This window comes from Symphodus melops (genome assembly GCF_947650265.1).
Source record: "Symphodus melops genome assembly, chromosome: 3".
NCBI lineage: Eukaryota > Metazoa > Chordata > Actinopteri > Labriformes > Labridae > Symphodus > Symphodus melops.
In genome coordinates this window covers 1,544,768-1,567,564 of record NC_136693.1, presented here as the reverse complement: position 1 = coordinate 1,567,564, position 22,797 = coordinate 1,544,768, and the positions used below count along the sequence as shown (strand labels likewise).

The 22,797-nt window shown below is 45.0% G+C and overlaps 4 protein-coding genes across 9 annotated transcripts in view; 3 read left to right on the top strand and 1 right to left on the bottom strand.

Moving 5' to 3' along the window:
• Nucleotides 1-1,456: 1,456 nt before the first annotated feature.
• LOC306821759 (chymotrypsin B-like) lies at nt 1,457-3,508 on the top strand (the record flags this gene model as incomplete). The annotated part of the gene is made up of 6 exons (XM_079340333.1): nt 1,457-1,508; nt 1,679-1,782; nt 1,875-1,949; nt 2,698-2,878; nt 2,990-3,123; nt 3,248-3,508. 6 exons carry the CDS (start codon nt 1,457-1,459, stop codon nt 3,407-3,409), a joined length of 708 nt encoding a protein of 235 aa, XP_079196459.1. The 3' UTR covers nt 3,410-3,508.
• An 8,411-nt stretch (nt 3,509-11,919) lies between these two features.
• Nucleotides 11,920-13,887, top strand: LOC306821393 (chymotrypsin A-like). The gene is made up of 7 exons (XM_079339788.1): nt 11,920-12,059; nt 12,288-12,391; nt 12,472-12,551; nt 12,664-12,742; nt 12,839-13,019; nt 13,457-13,590; nt 13,676-13,887. Exons 1-7 carry the CDS (start codon nt 12,008-12,010, stop codon nt 13,835-13,837), a joined length of 792 nt encoding a protein of 263 aa, XP_079195914.1. The 5' UTR covers nt 11,920-12,007; the 3' UTR covers nt 13,838-13,887.
• Nucleotides 13,888-14,345: 458 nt separating this feature from the next.
• On the bottom strand, nt 14,346-16,203 carry agrp (agouti related neuropeptide). 3 transcript variants are annotated; one of them, XM_079339795.1, is made up of 4 exons: nt 15,695-16,203; nt 15,392-15,597; nt 15,142-15,242; nt 14,346-14,649 (listed from the first exon to the last, which is right to left on the bottom strand). In XM_079339795.1, the coding sequence occupies exons 2-4, from the start codon at nt 15,528-15,530 to the stop codon at nt 14,458-14,460; spliced, it is 432 nt and encodes a 143-aa protein (XP_079195921.1). In that variant the 5' UTR covers nt 15,531-15,597; nt 15,695-16,203; the 3' UTR covers nt 14,346-14,457. The 3 variants fall into 3 exon arrangements, with proteins under 3 accessions (XP_079195921.1, XP_079195923.1, XP_079195922.1); XM_079339797.1 differs by having other exon boundaries at nt 15,142-15,239; XM_079339796.1 differs by having other exon boundaries at nt 15,392-16,203.
• Nucleotides 16,204-17,810: 1,607 nt separating this feature from the next.
• The window catches only part of vps13c (vacuolar protein sorting 13 homolog C), a 47,408-nt gene continuing 42,421 nt past the window's right edge, over nt 17,811-22,797 (top strand). For all 4 annotated transcript variants that reach the window (XM_079339705.1, XM_079339704.1, XM_079339703.1 and 1 more), the window contains exons 1-4: nt 17,811-18,173; nt 21,677-21,720; nt 21,834-21,876; nt 22,109-22,204. In XM_079339705.1, the coding sequence (XP_079195831.1) occupies nt 18,074-18,173; nt 21,677-21,720; nt 21,834-21,876; nt 22,109-22,204 (283 nt within the window). In that variant the 5' untranslated portion in view covers nt 17,811-18,073. The remainder of the gene's footprint in view (nt 18,174-21,676; nt 21,721-21,833; nt 21,877-22,108; nt 22,205-22,797) is intronic.

Below are 22,797 nucleotides of genomic sequence, written 5' to 3'. Positions count from 1 at the left end.
TGAGCTGGTGGGGGTTCAGTGCCTTGCTCAAGGGCACCTCGGCTTGACAGGTGGTCTGGCACATCTCCAGCTACCAGACCAACGTCCATATTTTCGGTCCACATCGGGACTTGAACCGACAACCCTGCTGTTCCCAACCCAAGTCCCTATAGTCTGAGCTACTACACTGCACATGTACAATATACATGCAGAACACCAGAGAGCAGCACGGCTGTGCATTTGTGGAATGTGCACGGCAGCAGCGATGCAGTGAAGTCACATTAAATGACAACCAATGAGAAGGCCCGCCTGATGATTTTATTTAGGACTTACAGCATAAAGCGTTGACTTCCCTGCCGTGATAAAATAAAATAAACCTTTCAATATTGGTCTCCATGTTTGCAGATCCGTGCACACATTTGTGGACGTGGATGAGTGTGAGCATTTGTGAATCTTTTTACACACGTGTGGATTTGTGTCTGCATCTCTAAAATAGTTTCGCTACAATAAAAGCTCCATAAAGGACCGTCAGAGGAGCACCTGAACACATCATGTCCCACACACACTGTCACTCTCCAAACACTGTGTGGAGTGATTTTTATTTATTTTTTCCTTCTGTGTGTCAAGTTTCAATCATAAAATAACTGAAAGATGAAGCAGGTGGAGGTCATGATGCAATGATGATGTGTGTAACGTTCACGAGGTGCTGCTGATAAAAACTCTGCTGGGAAACGAAGCAGATGACACAACATGAACAATCCGTTTGTTACTGACGCACGTTTCTAAATACAGGAATACATGTTCTAAACTCTTCTCACAGTCACCATAAATATATCATATAACACACACACACACACACACACTGAACCCTGTTTTACTTTTAATTTCCTGGTTTTTGTTTTATTGTGAAAGTACTGATTTTATGTTTGATTGTGCAGCACTTTGGTCGACTTGTGTCGTTTTTAAATGAGCTAACAGTGAGGTAGATTTAAGTCAGAATATTCACCAACAATTAGCTGCTTATTAGCATGCTAATAAGCTAATGCTTATTAGCATGCTAATAAGTAGCATCATAGTTTATCATTAGTCCTTAATAAGCGCTTATCAAGAGTTGAAGCTTGATCCAACAGCTCACTGGATTGGTTGAAGAGCTTGAGATCTTTTGTTTTGCAGTGAGTATGTTGCCGTGGTAACAGGTTCTCAAAGTCACAGACAGTCAGGAAGATCTGCTTTCGGTTGATTGTAATTGTATTTATGATAATAATGACCATTTATTTATTTAGCACCGATCAAAACATGAAAGCTGTCAAACAAAGCTTGACGTCAACAGTCACAATAATTAGTGACTGAAGATAGCGTTGCCTCATCCCTGATAAGCAGCTAGATAAAACCAGCGGGCCGCTCTGATTGGCGGAGGGCCGGGCAGGCTCAGGTATATAAGATCAGCTTGCTCCTCCAACAAATCATCATCGTCGCCATGGCCTTCCTCTGGATCGTTTCCTGTCTCGCCTTCGTCAGCGCCGCCTATGGTGAGACGTCCTCGCACATCATTGCCGACAAATCACGAGTCGCATCTTTATGAAACAAACTCTCAGGAGATCATCGTTTCTGAGTCAGCAGGAAGTTTGGCTTCATCACGCTGAGTTACAGACCTTCACTCAGGCAGAATTTTAACTTCTGTTTTCTGTCGTCTTGTCAGGCTGCGGCACCCCCGCCATCCCACCCCAGGTGACTGGCTACCCCTTCATCGTCAACGGCTCGGAGGCCGTGCCTCACTCCTGGCCCTGGCAGGTCTCCCTGCAGGTGAGTCAGCTGAACGCCACCGACACAAACTGCTCTGTTACTTTTGTTTTTTTTCCCTCCCTGTGACTGACCGCCGCTCGCTCTGCTCTCAGCGATCCAGCGGCGGCCACTTCTGTGGAGGATCTCTGATCAACGAGAACTGGGTTGTCACCGCCGCTCACTGCTACGTCAGGTCAGTTCATCGCCTCACTGCTCGTGTTACATGTTACGACATATTAAAAAACATCAAAAGGGCGTTACAGTTCTACAATACGATCTTTACGAGAACCGGTGAAGTCGCCCCCTGCAGTCTTCGCTTTTTTACACTAGAGCGCAAAAATAAACTATTTGCACAAAGTTTTTACTCTGCACATGAAAATAAGAAAATAGCTTCAGTGTAAACTGTCAGCATGTTGAAGATGTGTGAACTGGCCCTTTAAATCGCTGCTTTCTGTCGCCCCTAACAGCACCAACGACTATGTGGTCATCGAAGGGCTACGGCAGCTCTGACGATATTCAGAAAGTGAGGCCCGCCAAGGTGAGAACCGATCGCCAGTCGATCAGTCAGTCAACCAATCGGCTTCCAGGACACACGGTTTTAGATCCAGGGGTGGTACAGGATTACACTCAGAGGAGGCAAGGCAGTGGGGGGTCCCAGACCAGCAGGGGGCGCCCTCCCCCCCTCCAAGGGCTGACAAACTTTAATCCACAGCATTGCCTCAAATGTGCAATTTTTGCAACGACAGGAAACCTCCCTAATGGGGCCCCATCTGACAGCACTCACTCTGAATGCTCTGCTGAGAGTTGTGTGCATCATCACAATCAATGTTAGCTTAAAGGTCCCAGAGAGGCCCCTGGTTACACTCCAGAGGTTTATATGTAAGCACAGTACATGCCGCCTTCCTCCATCACTAACCCTTCCTCGGCTCTCCTCAGGTGTTCACCCACCCCGACTGGAACCCCCAAACCATCAACAACGACATCTCCCTGATCAAGCTGTCCACCCCCGCCCGCCTGGGAACCACCGTGTCCCCCGTCTGCCTCGCTGAGTCCTCTGACAACTTCGCCGCTGGCATGACCTGCGTGACTACCGGATGGGGTCTGACGCGTTACAACGGTGAGGCCCGCACAGTCGTAGGAACGACCTGTGCTCTTCAAGGTTTCGAGTGAGTCTTTAATTCTGAAAGTGGTCGACGTGTGTCAGAGCGTTTTGTTTGTCCTCCCGCAGCTACCAACACTCCCAACGAGCTGCAGCAGGCCGCTCTGCCCCTGCTCTCCAACACTCAGTGCAAGACCTACTGGGGTAGCATGATCTCCGACGTGATGATCTGCGCTGGTGGAGATGGAGCCACCTCCTGCATGGTGAGGCCCCACCCACCTCCCGCCCTCCATCCTGTCTTGGACTGTTTTTGGTCTCTCTTCTCCTTTTGTGTTTTTGCAGTATTTCTCATCATTTGCTCTTCTTCTTCTTCTTCTTCTTCTTCAGTGTGATTCCGGCGGTCCCCTGGTCTGCCAGAAGGACAATGTCTGGACTCTGGTTGGAATCGTGTCCTGGGGAAACGTTTCTTGCCCCACCACCACTCCTGACGTCTACGCCCGTGTCACCGAGCTCCGTGGCTGGGTTGACCAGACTCTGGCTGCCAACTAAATCCTCGCAGATAACGCTGTTAGAGCCGAGCCCACGTGACCGGGCAGTCCCGCTTTGGAGTGTGTGGACAATGAATGAAAATAAAAACGTTTAAACGTATTCATGTGTTTGTGGTTTGTGTTGAATTCTCTGAGTGTTCCCCTCGTGGTCAGCAGGGGGCGCTCTCCATAGCAGCCTCCGCTCAAAGATGATTGGCTGAAATCGAGCTCAACAGTGACAGCTCACTGTTTTCTGGCAGTTTAGCTTTGGGCAGAAAATTCATATTTGCGACACATCTCGGAGTCATCGCATGGATTCATTTCAAAAGTCAACAAATAAAGAGAGATTATGAATCATCAGATTTAAATGTGGGACGCTGCAGCTGAACTCATCAATTATCAAAAAGCATGACTGATGACAGTACTAAACCAACACAACTGCTGCAGACAGCTTCAACCTCGGTACTGTCGTAAGTAGGTGCTACTCTGGACTTGGCAAATACAAGAGTACAATGGATTGCTCCTGATTCACTGATGGCTCTTAGGTAGGTGCAGACTCCATATCCTGTAACACTTGCGTCTGAGAAATGATGGAGTTCATACTTCTTAACTACTTGAAAATCATTTGGAATGTAACAGCGGTCGATCTTAACATCTGCCAGATTCTTCAAATCGGAGAGCCAGGACTCCCACTGAGGTTTAAGTTCACTTGAGAGCGGTTCATCCCAGTCCCTCTTGTCACGGCACAGCTGCTGTAGTATTCGCTTGCCCTGTAGGACGAATGGCGCCACGAATCCGAGTGGATCGTAGATGGAGGCTACAACCGACAACACTCCTCTTCTGGAAAGTGGACTTTCATTGACCTCTACACGGAACTGAAAATGATCCGAGGCGATAGACCACTTAACGCCTAGAGCTCTTTCGATCTGTTGCTCACCAAGTGTGAGGTCTTGGTTTCTTACCGTCTCTCCACAATCCTCTTTGGGAAGACACCTTTGGGCTATTGGAGATGAATTTGTGGAATCGCAAACCTCCATTGCTGCAGAGTTGCTTTGCTTCGTTCACTAGATGGATTGCCTCTTCTTCTGAATGGAAACTAATCAGGCCATCATCTACGTAAAAGTTTCTCTCAATGAACCTGATTGTCGATTCGCTGAACTGTCCTTGACCCTGTGCGGCGACATACTTAAGGCCAAAGTTTGCGCAGGCTGGGGACGAAGCAGCTCCGAACAGATGAACACACATGCGGTAGACGGATGGAGCAGTCTGAAAATCTCCATCAACCCACCAGAGAAAGCGGAAATAGTCTTGATCTTCGGCACTGACTGAACTGATGAAATATCCGTTCGATGTCACACATGACTGCTACTGGGCCCTTTCGAAATCTGCACAGGACTCCCACCAGCGTATTTGTTAACTCAGGTCCGGTCAAAAGGTAATCGTTCAAGGAGACTCCTTCATCCTTCGCCGAACAATCGAAGACCACTCTTATTTTCCCGGGCTTTTGGGGGTGGTACACCCCATGATGTGGAATGTACCAGGCAGAACCCTTGTCCAGTTCTTCAGGAGGCACCTTTTCTGCATCTCCACGCTCTATTGTTTCATTCATGAACTTTGTGTAGTCCTTGTGATATTGTTTTTCTCTTTCAAATCTTTTCTTCAGGCACTTGAGTCAATGTTCTGCACATTTCTTGCTGTTCGGTAAGTTTGGTCTGTCTTGTTTGAATGGCAAAGGTAGTTCACAATGACCATCATCTTGCATTTTCACTCCCCTTCCCATTATTGAAATGAACCGCAAGTCTTCTTGGGAGAAATGAGAGTCTTCCACTTTCCTTTCGTTAAAATCGGACTCAAGCACTTTAATCACCTCCAATGGTGTGATTACTTCTTTTACTTGGGTGCGACAGATGTAGTGCACTTCCTTCAACATATGATCAGATGGTGATTTGGGTGTCACTTCTTTGACAACGATCCTGTGGCTGCATCCAATCGCATCTCCATAGTCAACACGTGGATCAAGTCCTCCAACTATGGTCCAACCAAGATCTGTTTTCGGAGCAAAGGGCTCATTGTCTCTTCCTGACACGACTTGTCTGGGTACCAGAGCTTGTGAACAGTTGTACCCTATTAGCAGACCAACATCGCATTCAATTAGAGGAGCGATCTCATCAGCGAGGTGCTCTAAGTGAGTCCATGCTCTGGCTGCGTTCGGAGTGGGAATGTGACTTAGATTGGCAGGGATGAACTCTCTCGTATACGTCATGGGAAGAGGGATTCTCTTTGATGAGTAAAAGCCTCTAACTTGTAGACCTGTCAGCTTTTGACTAGGAATGACTGTGTCTTTGGACGACAATGTGGAGAGCTTTAACTGCACTTCTTTCTTGTCTGTTTCCAGTACATCTGCCTTCTCTTGCAGCACAAACGTTGTGTCACTCTGACTGTCCAAAAGAGCGTAAACCAGTATTTCTTGTTCTGGATTACTCGTTGCGGACAACCACACTGGAAGAATTGTGGATGTGAGGTCACTGTTGTCACTTTGAATCACACGGTTTGAGATGGCCTCATTTGGTGTTTCTTGCCTTAATTCTTTGGTTCGTTTGGTTTCCTTTGATTCACTTGTCACCTTTGTTTCCCTTTGGCTGTCCTTATTCTTTCTCAACTCTTTGTCTCGTTCGTCATGTAAACATGTTGGGTGTTTCCCCTTGCATGCGTTGCAGATACTTCTCTTCTCGCATTTCTTGGAGATGGGACCAGAGTTGAGACAACCGAAACACAAACCCTTGTCTTTTATAAACTTCACTCTTTCAGCAATCTCCTTTTCCATGAACTTTCGACAGGTTGGAATGTTGTGATTTGACCTTTCACAGAATTCACACTTCCGTGTATCTGTTCTCTCTTCTGTACTGCTCGTCAACGTCCTTGCTCCAATATTCCGATTCTTTGGAGTTTTTCGCTTTTTCTTTTTCTGAGTCATTGGCCTTGAGGGCACTTAGCGACGTCACTGGATTGCACGCGATCTTGGCTTCCTTTGCTACAAAGTTAACAAAATGGCTGAATGTTGGAAATGAACCACACTTCTCTTCAATCTCTACTACTCGATTCCATCTTGCAGTAAGCCAATCAGGAAGCTTGCTGAGCAGTCTCTGGTTCTCATTGCAGTCATTTAGAACTTGAAGACTCTTTATCTGTAGCATTGCCACTTCGCAACCTTTGAGAAAATCTGAAAACTCTCTTAGTTCCGAATTATCCTTGGTTCCAATCCTTGGCCAGGCTGAGAGCTTATCTCTGAAAGCTTTGGCGATTACAAATGGACTACCATATCTTTCTTCTAGAGTGTTCCAAGCTGTGCGGTATGCTATTTCTGTTTTCCCAGCAGGAAGTAGCTTTCAATTGCCTTTCTCGCAGGACCACCAACATACTTTCGGAGGTAGCCGATCTTTTCAGCCACTGGGATGTTCTTTCTTTCAAATCAGCATTTGAAAAGACATTTTCCAATTCTTGTACTTAATAGGATCACCATTAAAAACTGCAGGCTCTGGAACTGGTAGACGGCTAATATTGATTGACTCTGCCAAGGCTTTAGCCAGTGCTGTCGTTCCATCTTCTGGTGTTTCCCTCTTGTGGTATCTTTAGACATATGGAATGGTTGTGCATATGGATTGAAAACTGAGGATTCCATTTTCACTTCAGGCTGTCTTACAGACTTGTATGGCAGCTTTCTTGGTTTGCTCCTTCCATGCATAAGATCTGACAATTCCTCATCTGAGTTGCCTTCTTGTTCATATACTTCCAGTCGCGTTTTTGCAGCATTCATTTGTTTTACCGTTTCCAAACGTTCAAGCTCCCTTTTCTTTCGTTCCATTTCTTTCTCAAGCATTTCAATTTCATTTTGTCCGCGCTCCATTTCTTCCATGACCAACAGAGTAGCTTGAGCTGCAGCTACTTCCGCTGCTGCGTCTTGCCTTTTTGCGGAGAGCTGACTTGAATGTCGACTACTTGAGAGTTTGGATCTTTGGGAGGCTGCTGGAATGAACACTGAGCGAGCTTCACTCCAGTGTAATGACCTTTTGTCTTGATATCGCTCATCTTCTTCTGTTGCAAGATTCTCATGTACTTGCTGGAAAATCTTCTGAGAAACTGCATCACACGTGTCAACTCTGCGACAAGTGTCTCCATCAGGAGTTTCATGGCTACGTAACTCTTCATAAGTTTGCTTGACTTCACCAGCAGTGTCTTGTATTCGAGCAATGTGATCATGAAAACGTTCTCTATCAGATGCATTTAGTGCTCTTTTGGCTTGTTTGGCTGTAGATTTCCATTTCTCATAACTGCTGTTGAAGCGAGCTTGAAGCTTATTCACAATTTCCTCATGAAGCGCTTGGCCTTTCTCAGTGAGTTTCCTGGGTTTTACACTTTTCCTCAAGCCCTCTTCGTTCACTGCTTGACTTGTGCTAGGCTCATGGGGATCTGGGATCGCAATTTCTTCTTCGACATCTTCTTGCAGCAACACGACAGCTCCAGTGTCAGTCTGTTCTTGGTCAGACATATTGCTATACTATCGATGTTGTGTTTAACTTAATTTAGTTTGAATATAACTTAAAGGTTTGAAAAAGATGTTTTGCTTGTAGTTGAATATAAATTAAAATGTAGGCTACTTGTCAACTTAAATTTGTTAAGATTTTCTTCTTTCAAAAATAAAGTTTGTGTAATACAACACTATTTTTAGTTAAACCAAAACGATGTGTCAAAAAATGAATTATAAAGGTAGGTAAGGTAAGGTAGGCCTTTAAATAGGCCTACCTTACTGTACTCTTTTAAATTGTCAAACAAAAACAAGCAATTAAGCTTAACATGAGCTTCATAATGATAATCACTTTATCATATCAGCACTTCTTAAACTTAAATGATTACTTCAGCTCCACGGCAGGATATCCTTTTAGTATTCAGAATGTCCCTTTAAAGTTAGCAGGTTAAACAAACGTCTTCACATTTAACTTCTTTCAAACGTGTTACTTTGGTGTTGAGTTAACCACGCTGCACCGTTGGACCCTGAACGCCTCTTGAATGTCCGTGCATGCGGCCTCTGAAGTTTGAGAGCGATGTCACCCCTCAACGAGCTGCTGGTTAACGGCTCCACGGCTGCGACGGGCTCCTCTCTCTTCTCTCCAGCACGACGCAGGCTGAGTTCTGACTGACACTCCCTCAGAGGTACGGCATACATTTTAGGACATCCTCAGGTCTCAGACGAAGGTGTCAGACCTCAGACGAAAAAGCATCAGTTCTCAGGAAAACCTCTGTCGGGTGTCAGACCTCAGACTAAACGGCCTCAGATGAAACTGTCTCAGACTAAACGGCGTCAGACCTCAGACTGAACGGCCTCAGACTGAACGGCCTCAGACGAAACGGCCTCAGATGAAACGGCCTCAGATGAAACGGCCTCACACATATTTATTATTATTTTATTAATAATTTTATTTATTTTTAAATTCGGGGGGGGGGGGGGGGGGGGGGGGGGGGGGGTGACTAAACGGCCTCAGACATAATTATTTTATTTATTTATGTATTTTAAAATTGGGGGGAGCGTAGCGTTGCCGGGGAGTTAACATTCGCCGTTCTGTTTCTTTTGCTTATGCCATTGTTAATCTATATTAACTAAAACTTACTGTTGTGTATTTTCATTCCGTGCCCATAGACGCGCCAGGGTTGTTGTGGTCGCATTTTGATGACGTTTCATGTTCCCCGGCAACGCTACGCTCCCCCCCAATTTTAAAATACATAAATAAATAAAATAATTATGTCTGAGGCCGTTTAGTCACCCCCCCCCCCTCTCGATTTTAAAAAATAAATAAAATAAATATGTGTGAGGCAGTTCCGTCTGAGGCAGTTTCGTCTGAGGCAGTTTCGTCTGAGGCAGTTCCGTCTGAGGCCGTTCAGTCTGAGGTCTGACGCCGTTTAGTCTGAGACAGTTTCATCTGAGGCCGTTTAGTCTGAGGTCTGACACCCGACGGAGGTTTTCTGAGAACTGATGCTTTTTCGTCTGAGGTCTGACATGAGACCTGAGGATGTCCTAAAATGTATGCCGTACAGAGGTCTTAATCAAGGCTCAAGTCGTTCGGTTTTGCTCACAGACATTTATTTAGCCACGTCTTCTTCACGTTACCAACGATGCCAAAACAGTGCCAAATGATGCCGTCAGAACTAATAAAATAAGCAAACAGAACTTAAAATTAGTCTGACATCCAAAAAAGAAAACACATAGATTTCACATACATATCAGAAATAATCAAACCTCATTGGCCTCATAAACTCCAAGGGAATAAAGTTGCTTTCAATCCGAGACTCCATTAACGCCTTCCACATCAAACACTTGTCGTCCCATGCTGCTTTCTATATGCGCCACATATTAATTTGTCCCCCCAACAACGCAATCAACCGGAACAAAAAATATGTTCCCCACTCAATATACATGGGTTTGTAACCAAAATAAAAGGTACATGAACTTGCATAAATTAACCCAAAAACAAACCTTTTTAATTACATTTTGTGTACAATATGAACTTCTATTTATGCATTGTATTTATTTATCTTCACCAACTATGAAAATTATGAACCAAATACATGTTGCTTCCATCAGCAGCTACATGCAGAACACAAGAGAGCAGCACGGATGTGCATTTGTGGAACGTGCACGGCAGCAGCGATGCAGTGAAGTCACATTAAATGACAACCAATGAGAAGGCCCGCCTGATGATTTTATTTAGGACTTACAGCATAAAGCGTTGACTTCCCTGCCGTGATAAAATAAAATAAACCTTTCAATAGTGGTCTCCATGTTTGCAGATCCGTGCACGCATTTGTGGACGTGGATGAGTGTGAGCATTTGTGAATCTTTTTACACACGTGTGGATTTGTGTCTGCATCTCTAAAATAGTTTCGCCACAATAAAAGCTCCGTAAAGGACCATCAGAGGAGCACCTGAACGCATCATGTCCCACACACACTGTCACTCTCCAAACACTGTGTGGAGTGATTTTTTTATTTATTTTTCAAGTTGTGCAAATCTGGACCGACGTTCTGCTCCTTCTGTGTGTCAAGTTTCAATCGTGAAATAACTGAAAGATGAAGCAGGTGGAGGTCATGATGCAATGATGATGTGTGTAACGTTCACGAGGTGCTGCTGATAAAAACTCTGCTGGGAAACGAAGCAGATGACACAACATGAACAATCCGTTTGTTACTGACGCATGTTTCTAAATACAGGAATACATGTTCTAAACTCTTCTCACAGTCACCATAAATATATCATATAACACACACACACACACACACACTGAACCCTGTTTTACTTTTAATTTCCTGGTTTTTGTTTTATTGTGAAAGTACTGATTTTATGTTTGATTGTGCAGCACTTTGGTCGACTTGTGTTGTTTTTAAATGAGCTAACAGTGAGGTAGATTTAAGTCAGAATATTCACCAACAATTAGCTGCTTATTAGCATGCTAATAAGCTAATGCTTATTAGCATGCTAATAAGTAGCATCATGTTTTATCATTAGTCCTTAATAAGCGCTTATTAAGAGTTGAAGCTTGTTCCAACAGCTCACTGGATTGGTTGAAGAGCTTGAGATCTTTTGTTTTGCAGTGAGTATGTTGCCGTGGTAACAGGTTCTCAAAGTCACAGACAGTCAGGAACATCTGCTTGATTGATCATAATTATTTTTATGATAATAATGACCATATTATTTATTCAGCACCGATCAAAACATGAAAGCTGTCAAACAAAGCTTGACGTCAACAGTCACAATAATTCATCCAAATGTTTCAAATCTGCTCAAAAACAAAAGAGATCCGACCTCGAGTGCAAGGTTTAGATTAGTTGTGACCTAAGTCTAAATGTGTAAACCTTTCTCAGGCGTGTTAATGTGGACAGCTTATGATTTTTACATTATATATATTTATATATAGCATTATAATGGTTTGTAAGAGGGTGCTGGCAGCTCAGTGTGCAGGGACCTCGGAACCAGGTTGCGGGTTCAGGTCTCAATGAGGACCTTTAACTGGCAGCTGGAGCGGTGCCGGTTCCTGAGTACTCCTGAGACGCCTTTCAGTAAGACTCCTAAGATCCTCCTTGCAACCACTTTGGTGCGCTTCCTGTCCAGCGACCTCGGACGGCTGCTGTTTGTGCAAAACGTGTCTGTGAATAACAGAGTTTCCCCTCAGGGATAAATAAAATATATAAAATAAAAAAGTATCGTGTGCAGGATTTTTTCTTCAATGACTTCCTTTGGTATTCGTTGTCTTTGTTGCCCCGACCTCAAATGTGATCTGCATCTTTGCACCTTTGTGACGAGGATCCTCCCTTATTAAGGGGTTAAATAAATCATGATGAATCAAATGTGTAAATCTAAATTACACGCCTGACGTTTCAAGCCTTTAGGATTTCTTCATGTTCGAGCCTCGTCAGATGGAAAAACTCTCCACCTGTCCAAACTCCCACCGCCTCTGATAACGTGTACCCTGCTGAACTCCTGTTCTGCCCCTTCTCTCGTTTTTGTCCAATCACGTCGCACCTCTGGCTGTATAAAAGCGGCTCACCGAGACAGACCTGACATGATCGAGCAATGGCCTTCCTGTGGATCCTCTCCTGCCTCGCCTTCGCCGGCGCCGCCTACGGTGAGAGATACCCTTCTAGACTGGAGCTTAGAGTGAGGCATGACAGCAAAGCATGCTGGGTAGAGAAAGGATGAATGGGTCTAACTTAAAACTGTATATAAGAGATGTTTATTATCTTCTGATCTGACGTCTGTTTGAAGCAGGAGGATTATCGTGACACACACAGCTCCAACAGCTCAACAATAAAATGTTTCATTAGTGTTAATGATGTCATGATGATGTCATCAGGTTGCGGCTCTCCCGCCATCCCCCCCGTCATCACCGGGTACTCCCGTATCGTGAACGGTGAGGAGGCAGTGCCCCACTCCTGGCCCTGGCAGGTGTCCCTGCAGGTAAAACCACACACACACACACACACACACACACACACACACACACACAGCCGTCTCACTTACACTGTTTATATTTTCAGGACTACACCGGCTTCCACTTCTGTGGTGGCTCTCTCATCAGCGAGAACTGGGTGGTGACAGCTGCTCACTGCAACCTCAGGTAGGCGCCCTCAGCCCCCCCCCCCCCCCCCCCCGGCAGAACATGAATGAAGCAACTGCCTGCAAGTTGTCTGATGTCTTGACACGGGATGGTTCTTGTTTCTCTCCTGCAGGACTTCCCACCGCGTGATCCTCGGCGAGCACGACCGCTCCTCCAACAGTGAGGACGTCCAGGTCATGAAGATCGGCAAAGTGAGTGAAGACAAAACCTCACCTTTTACCTCCATCTTCCTGTTGATCCCCCCCCCCACCCCCGAAGGTCATTAATATGATTTCTTTCCTCGTCAGGTGTTCAAGCACCCCAGTTACAACGGCTACACCATCAACAACGACATCACCCTGATCAAGCTGGCCAGCCCCGCCCAGCTCAACCTGCGTGTGTCCCCCGTGTGCATCGCCGAGACCGGAGACAACTTCCCCGGAGGCATGAGGTGTGTGACCAGCGGATGGGGCCTGACCCGCTACAACGGTAAGAACGCTTCAAACAACTGACCAATCAGAGGAGAGCAGGGGCGGGGCTTGTTAGCAATCAGGCGGGAAATTTCCTTAAGTTGTTTTCAGAGGGTCTTAACAGGGTCCGGAAAAAGATTTCTGCTCGTGTGAGGGGTCACCTTCACTTCCAGACATTAAATAAACTCTGCAGAAACATTTCTTCCAGATTGTCTGGTTTGCTTTTGCAGCTCATTAAGAAACAAAAAAAAATTGGAAACAAGCAAAAGACTCCTCACAGGAGCTTTAAATCTGCGCTCTTACCACCAAGTCTGTTTCCACATGGGGACAGTCAGCTCAGGGGGCTTAGTGGGGTCAAGACTCAAACTGATATGTGTTCATTCGTCTCCTTTCGTGTAGACCTGCACCAGTATGCACTGTGCATCAGTATAAATCATTCATGTCTTTGTCTTGCAGCTCCTGACACCCCCGCCCTGCTGCAGCAGGCCGCTCTCCCCCTCCTGACCAACACTCAGTGCAAGCAGTACTGGGGAAGCAAAATCAGCAACCTCATGATCTGTGCTGGAGCCTCCGGAGCTTCCTCCTGCATGGTGGGTGGTGCACACAGACACGTCCTCATCAGCTTGTGTTTTTCATACGGCATTAATTATTTATCTTTATTGTTATTTTTTTCAGGGTGACTCTGGTGGTCCCCTGGTCTGCGAGAAGGCCGGTGCCTGGACCCTGGTCGGTATTGTGTCCTGGGGCAGCGGAACCTGCACTCCCACCATGCCCGGCGTGTACGCCCGTGTCACCGAGCTCCGCTCCTGGATGGACCAGATCATCGCTGCCAACTAAGCTCGTCCAGCTCAAACTTAGCTAAATAATCATCAATAAAACATAAAAACTCAGAACTGTTCCCGACTGTCGTTTGTTCACGCTGAGCTCTGATGCTGGTTCACACGACGTCTGCTTTAACACGCTGTGACGTCTGGAACGCTTGGGTTGGGAAGTTCATACGACGGCTAATGTTAGCATTGAGCCTCATCATGATACAAACTTCGAGCTAATGCTAGTGTTTGCTCTGTGCTAGTTTTTGTAGTCTTCTTACATACATGACTTAAATCAAATAAAATAGTTTTCTTATGTCCTATAAAAAAACAAAAACAATTCTCTCAAGACCTGATGGCCCTCGTTTCATATTTCTCGTGCAAGCAGCTAGCAGCTAGCAGCTAACAGCTAGCCGAGCGCAAAGACTCATGGGTTAACATATAGGAATGTGAGGAATACAAAGGAGAAGTCCTTCCTGCACATTATCCCATTCGCTCTATTCTACAAATAATAACAATTGATTTTGAATCAACTTGAATTATTTATTCACAAAAAGCACATTTTTAAATATGTAATAGAAAGAGCATCGACATCAGGAGATCAGGTTTTAATCGGGCGTGGCATCGGGTGCGTCGTCGGGTGCGTCGTCAGGTGCGTCTCGGTGGGCAGGCGTGGCCCACCCGGCGACAGTAGCAGATTGCGTTGAAGAAGCGGCAGTAGCAGGTGTCGCAGGGGTCACAGCAGGGCAGCGGGTAACCCAGACACGACTGCTGGTGTGGGATGCAGCGACGAGGAGAGCGCATGGCCCGACCCTGCATCTGCAAACCTGCAGACGAGTCCTGGAACACAAAGGCAGTGTCACACTGTCTGGACCACAGAGCCGCTTTCTTAAGATGTGTGGACGTTCATTTTGTTTTCATATCTGTGTGGTTGACTCCAAATGTTCACAGACATTTTATATTAAAACAGTGCAAGAAAAGTTGGGAGAGCTGCAGAGAACAATGTTTTCAACTGTGGATTAAAAATAACAAAAAGACTTTTATTTCTAATAGACTGCAAAAAAATATCGGTGCCTTGTTTTCTGCAAACCAGCTGAAACATGACAGACGGTCCCCTAATCACTGCAGTCAAAGAACACATCTACTGGAGAGTGTCATAAAGCTTATGTTCTAACATCAAACACCAAATTGTTACTCATGTTCTCCCATCATGTAAAATCAAACCTGCATGGAAGAACAAATCAAAACACTCAGCTCAGAGCTCCTCTGTGTCAAAGGAAGCCTTTTTAATCTCACAGAACCATAAACTTCTTTAAATATTGCCACACCAACCTCGTCGTAGGCGGCTGCGTCAATCAGGAAGTGGTCCTCCAATGAGTCGACAGGGAGCAGGATGGGCTCGTGCACAGGGTCTTGTGCATGGCCTCTCTCTACTGGACATCAAACAGAAAAACAGAGCTGAACAGTTACCTGTTTCCACTTTAATAATAATTCCACCCACTCTCCTGGAGACATCATTTCTACACCAGGCTGACGGTTGAGTATGTGTTTGGAGCTTTCTGATTGGACAGGTGTCACCTACCGATGTCAGACAGGTAGGAAGAGTCGGCTCGGCGCCCGGCTGCCGGGCTGTCATCCAGGGGGATGTTTCCATGAACCAGAGAGGATGAGAGATGCAGCAGACTGAAGGAGCAACAGCAGAGTAACACAGAGCCAAACATCCTGCTGTCAGAGAGACAAACTACAACTCCCACAATCCTCAGCTTCTCAAAGAAGAGCCTCCGTATACTGAAAAAAAAACAAGGTCAAGGTGAATTCAGTTTCTACAATAAATGTCTATAATAATTCCTTCATTTTTGGTGTCGATAAAGGCGGGGTTACTCACCTGTCGCTGTGACTTCCTGCCGTCTCTCTCCGTCTCAGAGGGCAGACGGGCGATTTAAAGGCCCCTGGAGAGGAGGGAGGTCACATGACCAGCCATGGGAGGGGAGGAGGGGGGTTGTGACCTCGTGGAAACCATTAGATCTAAACTGAGTGTGTAAGTGTGCATGTTTGTGTGTGTGTGTGTGTGTGTGTGTGCTCCATAGATTGCAATAAAAGAAGTCGACGTATTCACTGTGATGTCACCTGTTTGTTAGGGAGCTTTGGGTTCAACATTTTAGTGATTGCCGTTTTGATTTAGCACCAAAAACAAATTAATAATGTTTTTTAAAAAGCATCGAACACATTCTCTGATGACTTTATGTCCCTTTAAAAATAATAATAAAATAGAACCAATCTACTTCCTGTGTTTGTTTGTGGGATAGTTCAGACCGAGTCGTTTCGTTTAAAATGTTTTCCACTGATGCTTTTAGACCTGCTGTCTCACTAATCATCCAGCTCTGTGAGTGTTTGATTTAATGTGTCCACGACATTTCAGGAAATGTTCTTTTAACGGACTGAAGTGACCGTCCACTTCATGTTTACGTGTAAAGGAACAAGTATGGAGCTGGTAACCTGCTGCAAACACACTAACAGCATTTACAGCCTGAGCTGATTTGCAGAGGTGCCTCTTCATCATCTTCTCTGCGTGTTTTGATTGGAGAACATTTGATCAGGATTCAAACCTCGTTAAGCTCTTCGTTCTTCTGGTCGTCCCTCTCAAAGTGATTCTCTGAACCGTGACCCGCTGATGACATCAGAGAGCCGCGCTCAGCAGGTGCACGCTGATTACAGTCCATCGGTAGGAAATGTTCTTAATAAAACATGTTTAGGCCTCTTAAATCAACGGCGACCGGCGTGCACTTCCGCTCGAAGCCGTTACTGAGGCAACACAGTTCATCACCTCCTCACACACAAACACAAATGCTGGTCTTTTGTCAGAAAAGTCCGTAGAACACATGGACGTGTTAGAGTCATAGGGATGGTTTGGACTTGACTCGTCCGAACCAATGGATAGTCGAGGTTGCTACGTAAAGTGTACATGACGATGAACAACAAGCAGCCGGAAAACAACACAATGATCTGATGTGAAAAACAAAGTGACAGTGCAAAGATTTAAACTTGAAAGTAACTCTCTCTTGAGCCCTAAATCTAAATCAGACAAGCTTTAATATGGGACCTGATCGGGACTCGGTGCTGCCCTCAAGTGGACACTCAAGGAACTGTAGCTTTTTGCACCACTACAGTGACTTCACTTCTCAACACTGGAGGCTGCTGTTTGACCCAAACTAACAAGAAGTGGTCTGAACAACATGTGATGATACATTTAGAACATGTCAGTGTTGTTATAAGAGACTTTGGGCTTGTTTTTTTCTGTAAAGTTACTTGCAAATATCTTTATCTATATCTTTTGCTGTTTTCTAAAGTGTAGTTTCTTATTTGGCTTATTTTGCTTCCTGTATGAACTCCTCCTGATTCTCTCCACAGTAAAGCGAAACACGAATGAGATATTTAGTTTGTTCTTTTTCAGGATCTGTCTCGTGTTGTCTTTGTAATGATTTACAAATATAACATGATGGACTGATTGTTGTCTGTCAGTGGGTCAGACGGTCAGTCAAGGAAAGTTTGACGCAGACCTTCAAGCTTCGCAGGTGATGTTGTCTAAAAGGTATAAAGTATAAAAAATACTTGTATTTACCTCGTATACTTTTATTATTTTCTTTCTTTTTTTACGTTAGATTTTTCGTTCTTTTCTTACATACAAGTAAAAGGGGGCTCCAAATTAAAAGGTTGGGAACCACAGCTTTAAACGATGCTTTTACTCCAAATTAAGACAGTATCAAATACTTATCTGAAATGTTTATATTCCTTTATCTTTTTGCTCTTTTAATCTCTTTTATCTTTGGATGGTTTTATTCTTATCACTCCAGCCTGTTGCAATACTACTATTTTTCTAAATTGTATTTATGTTACTAATTCTGTTCGGTTTTGATTGCTGTATTGCTGAATTCCCCCCCTGGGGATCAATAAAATAATATCTGATCTTATCATAGAGAAAAAAGAGGACACGGACAATTCAAGAAAAAGTCTGTAGCATAATCTCTGCATCCTCATAATAAACAGATCAAAGATAAAACATGCAAATAAAACCTCTCCCTCACTGACTCACCGTCACCTGACCTATCGATGCTCTCCCTTTCTCTCCCACAATGTCAACACACACTCAGACATCACCAATCGATCCCCGTGTGCTACATGATCTCAGAGAGAGTCGATCGCTCGTCCATATCACACATACGGGGACTCAGGTGCTGCAGGGTCCGACGACCCGGACATTTCAACCATGGTCTTCGAGTCTTTGGTCAGCGACCTGCTCAACAGGTTCATCGGAGACTACGTGGAGAACCTGGACAAGTCCCAGCTTAAGATCGGGATCTGGGGAGGTAAGATCAGCTCGGCTAGCTCGCGGCTAAACGCGATGACGTACGGAGACGTGCCGAACCCCGTTCACTTATTTACTGATTTAGAAGTATCTGCGTTTTTAAACACTTTTAATCCCGCTGTTTTAAAAGTGTCAACACGTCATGTTGAAGAGGTGTGTCGACCCTAAAAATCGGCGGTAAAAACACAAACTAATCGATGATGTCACCACGTCAATTCTGTCTTGAATTGAAGCTTCGTCCGCTGTCAGTTCAACATCTCCGACCGAATCACCGCGAGACGTCAGCGGAAGAGATCTTAAATCTGACGTTTCTTGATTCACAGGTGTTGTTCAGGTGTAAGATGTTAGCCGAAGTGACAAACAAGCCTGTCGTATTTTACTCTCACAGTGAATTCATAGTAAACTGACAGGTGTTTCATCGACTGTGCACCTTTCCAGGTGAATAATCTGTGTGTGTGTGTGTGTGTGTGTGTGTGTGTGTGTTTGCGTGCGCGTGTGCGTGACTGAAACGAGGCTGCTAATCTGACTGACTGGCAAATAGGCTTAATTCAGTTAACTGAAAGTCCAAAAGTGCTGCTTATCAGCTCAAAACACACACACACACACACACACACACACACACACACACACACACACACACACACACACACACACACTGTCTCCTCTTTGTGAATGGGGACTTGTTGGCTCTTTCTTAGGAGAGTTCAGAACACAAAGCTCGTGACTGAACATTGAACTGTCCGAATAAAACCTCCCAGCTCGACTCTGATTTTTATATTTACAACAAAGTGCACAGTGAGAGTCACATGACCTTCCCCTTCTTCCTCCTCTTGAACAAAGTTTGGCTGCAGCCAGCCTTTTGTTCTTTAATATTAATGCTCTGGATTCACTCTGAAAGGCCTCTAAGATAAGTGTTATAATACAGCGATGAGAATATTGTAAGATATGACTTCAGCTCCTCGATCTGTTATCTGATGAAATTCACAAACACTTTGAATTCAGATTTAGATTAGATCCATAAATCAACCTGCAGCTGCTGCTTCCTCATACCTGCTCACATGTCGGCGTCAGGTCTTCATACCTGAGAGAGAGAGAGAGAGGAATCCAAACCAGACAAGTTCAGCCAATCACGCGACACGCAGATCCTGATCGCTGTTAAACGACTGATGAGGATTTGTCGACTCTGTGGGGAGTCTCGTCCTCGCTGCCTGAGCGAGTTCATGCAAGTCAGCGTTAAATCCAGACTGATCCATCTGACATATAAATATGGACGTCACATATGTACCTCAGTGGGTGATGCCTGTATTTAATGTGGCTGTTGGTTCGATGTGTTCGGCTCCTCTGATCAGACAGAACGAGCAGAAAACGAATCCAAATTATTACAAAATAAAAGCATTTCAACCACTTTTTTTATTCAATTCAATTAAAATGTTTTAAACGAGTTGATGCACGTTGAGCATGACACAACAAAATCAGGGACGCTGAGACACAAAGACTACGGAGACTCCACTTCCTGTTTGTTCTTGCTGGCTGCACATCCAAACAGGAAGTGAGCTGGAGATGATTAACAAAGGCGCCGTTAAGTGAATCTGACTGACACAGATATGAAAACAGGAAGTCAAAGAGAGAGAGTGGCAACACAGGATTTGTGGAAGGTCTCACACCATGGACCGCTCTCTCTCTCTCTCCCTCCCTCCCTCGCTCGCTCGCTCTCACCCAGCAGACCGCTCGTGTGAAACCTAAAACCAATGTTGACATCGATGCATTCATTGTTACTGTTTCTTCCTCTTTCACTGACTATTGAACTTTTATTTCTCTTATTGATCTTTGATGAGAATCCATGGACCGGCCTTTTCAGGAAGGATCCTGGTTTTTGTGTCGAGCTGCTCTGGAGTCAAACTTGTTCGATGTACTTTTTGCACGCCGACCTGCAAAGACTCTTAACGCTCTTCATAATAAAACAAAAGAAAAACAAGGTGTGCTCAGAGCCCAGCAGATCTGCACTCGTCTTCTCTCTCTCTCTCCTTTGCATGGAAGCGGGGAAACGTTTGCACGCCGGCTCTCGCCGTTATCAGAGACAGATATGCAAAGTGTGTTTTCACGGTTCAGCGGTCATAAATAAACAAATATGACAGCGTGCACATCGGCTTCAGCGTCCTCGACTAGAAACAGCTTTTTATCCTCCGTCCACGTCGACACAGTCAGGACTCACAGGACAGACGGGATTTATGACTCGTCTGAGGTGGAGCAGAAAACAAAAACAAAAAGAGGTGATTGATTAAAAGTCACACTCGCAGGCCGACCTGACGTGAAGGAATCCAGACAAACGGGTTCCTCTGACTAAATGACACCTTTTACAGCGCGGCTAGAAACATAACCTGAAGATGTTTAGATCTGCCGGAAACAATTCAGAGTCCTCGGGGACGATCTGTTGACAGGTGAATAAGAGGTAAGACAGTCGTCCTTCATCACGTCACACAGGAGACGTTGACGCAGAGCTGTGAGCGAATCAGAGCACGCTGATGGAGCCACCTCGCTTTTCCTCTGTGCTGAGGACTTCACCAGACGTGAAACATGATCTCTCCTCCTTTGTTTAAACTGTGGTTCAGATAGTAACCGGAGACGTGTCACAGAAAAATTCCCTCTCGTTAAACTAACAGGACGTATTAAATATCAGGGGAGAAGAGTTCTTTACGTTTATGGGAACCGTGGCTCTCTATTGGAGCACGTCCCCGGAGGATCCGCTGCTTCTTTCTCACTGCTGGTAAGTGATGCTGCAACAAGTGGCGCTCCAGGGGGATGATGTCATCATTCTCAGCGGGGCAGCGCACACTAAAGCAAACAAAACGAGATCACCTGCTTCCCCCTTCACCTGACGAGCCTCGAGCGGCTGGTGCTTCCTGTGAGCTGCACCTGCAGCATTCTGCACTCCGCCCACTTTCCCTGGCCCGGTGTAATTACTGTAATTACAAGACATAGAAACATAAATACTGATGTATTATTACATGCAGGAGGGACCAGAGAGGTGGCCGGGGGGGGGGGGGGGGGCTGTTTTCCCTGGCAGAGGAGGGACTTATATGAAGTTCACTTTTCAGTATGTGTTGCTTCAGGCAGCTCGTAGTTCGTAGTTATTTTTGCACATTTTTTTAAATGTCTTTGGACGTGCATGATGTTTGGAGTTCTTGAAGACGTGTATGTGGCCGTTGATGTCTGTGTTACGTTTTAATGAAAGAGAGCAGTAAGCGGAGGATCCTGTGCAGTCCTTTCTTTTATTAAAGATTTTACCCACAGGTGGCGAATATGTCGAGAAGCTCTTTGGGGGGGGGGGGGGCGGGGCTTGCGTAGCTTAAAAGTCTGTGATTGGTGCAGACAGAAGGCGTGAATAAACGCTCGTTATTCATGTGTGGTCAGCGCCACAGTTGGGCCTTCTCAGTCCCCCCCCCCAAAAAAAAAAAAGTCTGGACACGCCCCCTGATGTGTTTTTTTTTTCTCGTGTCTCTGCAGGAAATGTCGTGCTCGAGAACCTGAAGGTGAAGGAAAACGCTTTGGTGAGTGTCAGGCTGTGATTGTGAACGTGCACCACAGTGACTGAAACGGGCTTTTTTTTCATGTCGTCGTGTCGGTTGTGATAAAGCGTGATTGTGTGTGTTTTGTGTTTCAGAGCGAGTTTAATGTTCCGTTCAAGGTGAAGGCCGGACAGATCGGTGAGTTCTGACAGAGATACAGAAAACAACAATATCCATTTTTAATAAAGCGTCCAGCAATCAGAAAAAAATCAATAAATCAAAGACATGTAAACAATAAGATGAACCGGAGGACGGTGAGTATGACGTTTGTTGACTGATTCTCGTAGTAAAGTGAACTTCAAATATCCAAAACGAAGTGTTAAATGTTGGATTATCTCTCACCTGCCTCTGGGGGTTTTTTTTTTTTCAGGTAAGCTGACGTTGAAGATTCCCTGGAAGAATCTCTACAATGACGCCGTGGTCGCCACGTTGGAAGGCCTGTACCTGCTGGTTGTTCCTGGAGCCAGTAAGTGAAGGTTTCTCCACCTCCATTGTGTCTCATGGAAGCAGAATGCACTGATATTAATTATGGGTGGGACTTAAACACGTTAATTACGATTAATTATTTATGAGAAAATAACTTTAATAAATTCCCATATAATCCCAAATTATAATTTTTTTATAACACATTTAATCACAGTTTGTCATTGCTATGTGCTAGCTTATCGCTAGCTTCATGCTAGCTTTTGGCATTGCATTCATTCATCCACCAAAATCCATTCAGATTGAGAAGTGTTGCTTTTTAGGGCAAATATTGTGACGCACTAAAAATGCGATTAATTTCGATTAATTAATTAGAAAGCTCTGAGTTAATTAGTTAAAATGTTTTAATCAAGTCCCGCCCCTAATATCAATGTGTCAGAGTTGGGCCCCAAGACCGGTAAAGGGGGCCCCCGAGGGCTCACAAACGTAAAGCAAAGACGTGCAAATTTTGCAGCGACAGTAGGAAGCCTCCCTAAAGGGGCCCCATCTAACAGCACTCCCCTTTGTAAGCAGAAAGTTTGTCAATGAAAGTCAAGAATGATAACTTAGTGAGCGCCTGGACGCTGACAGACACAA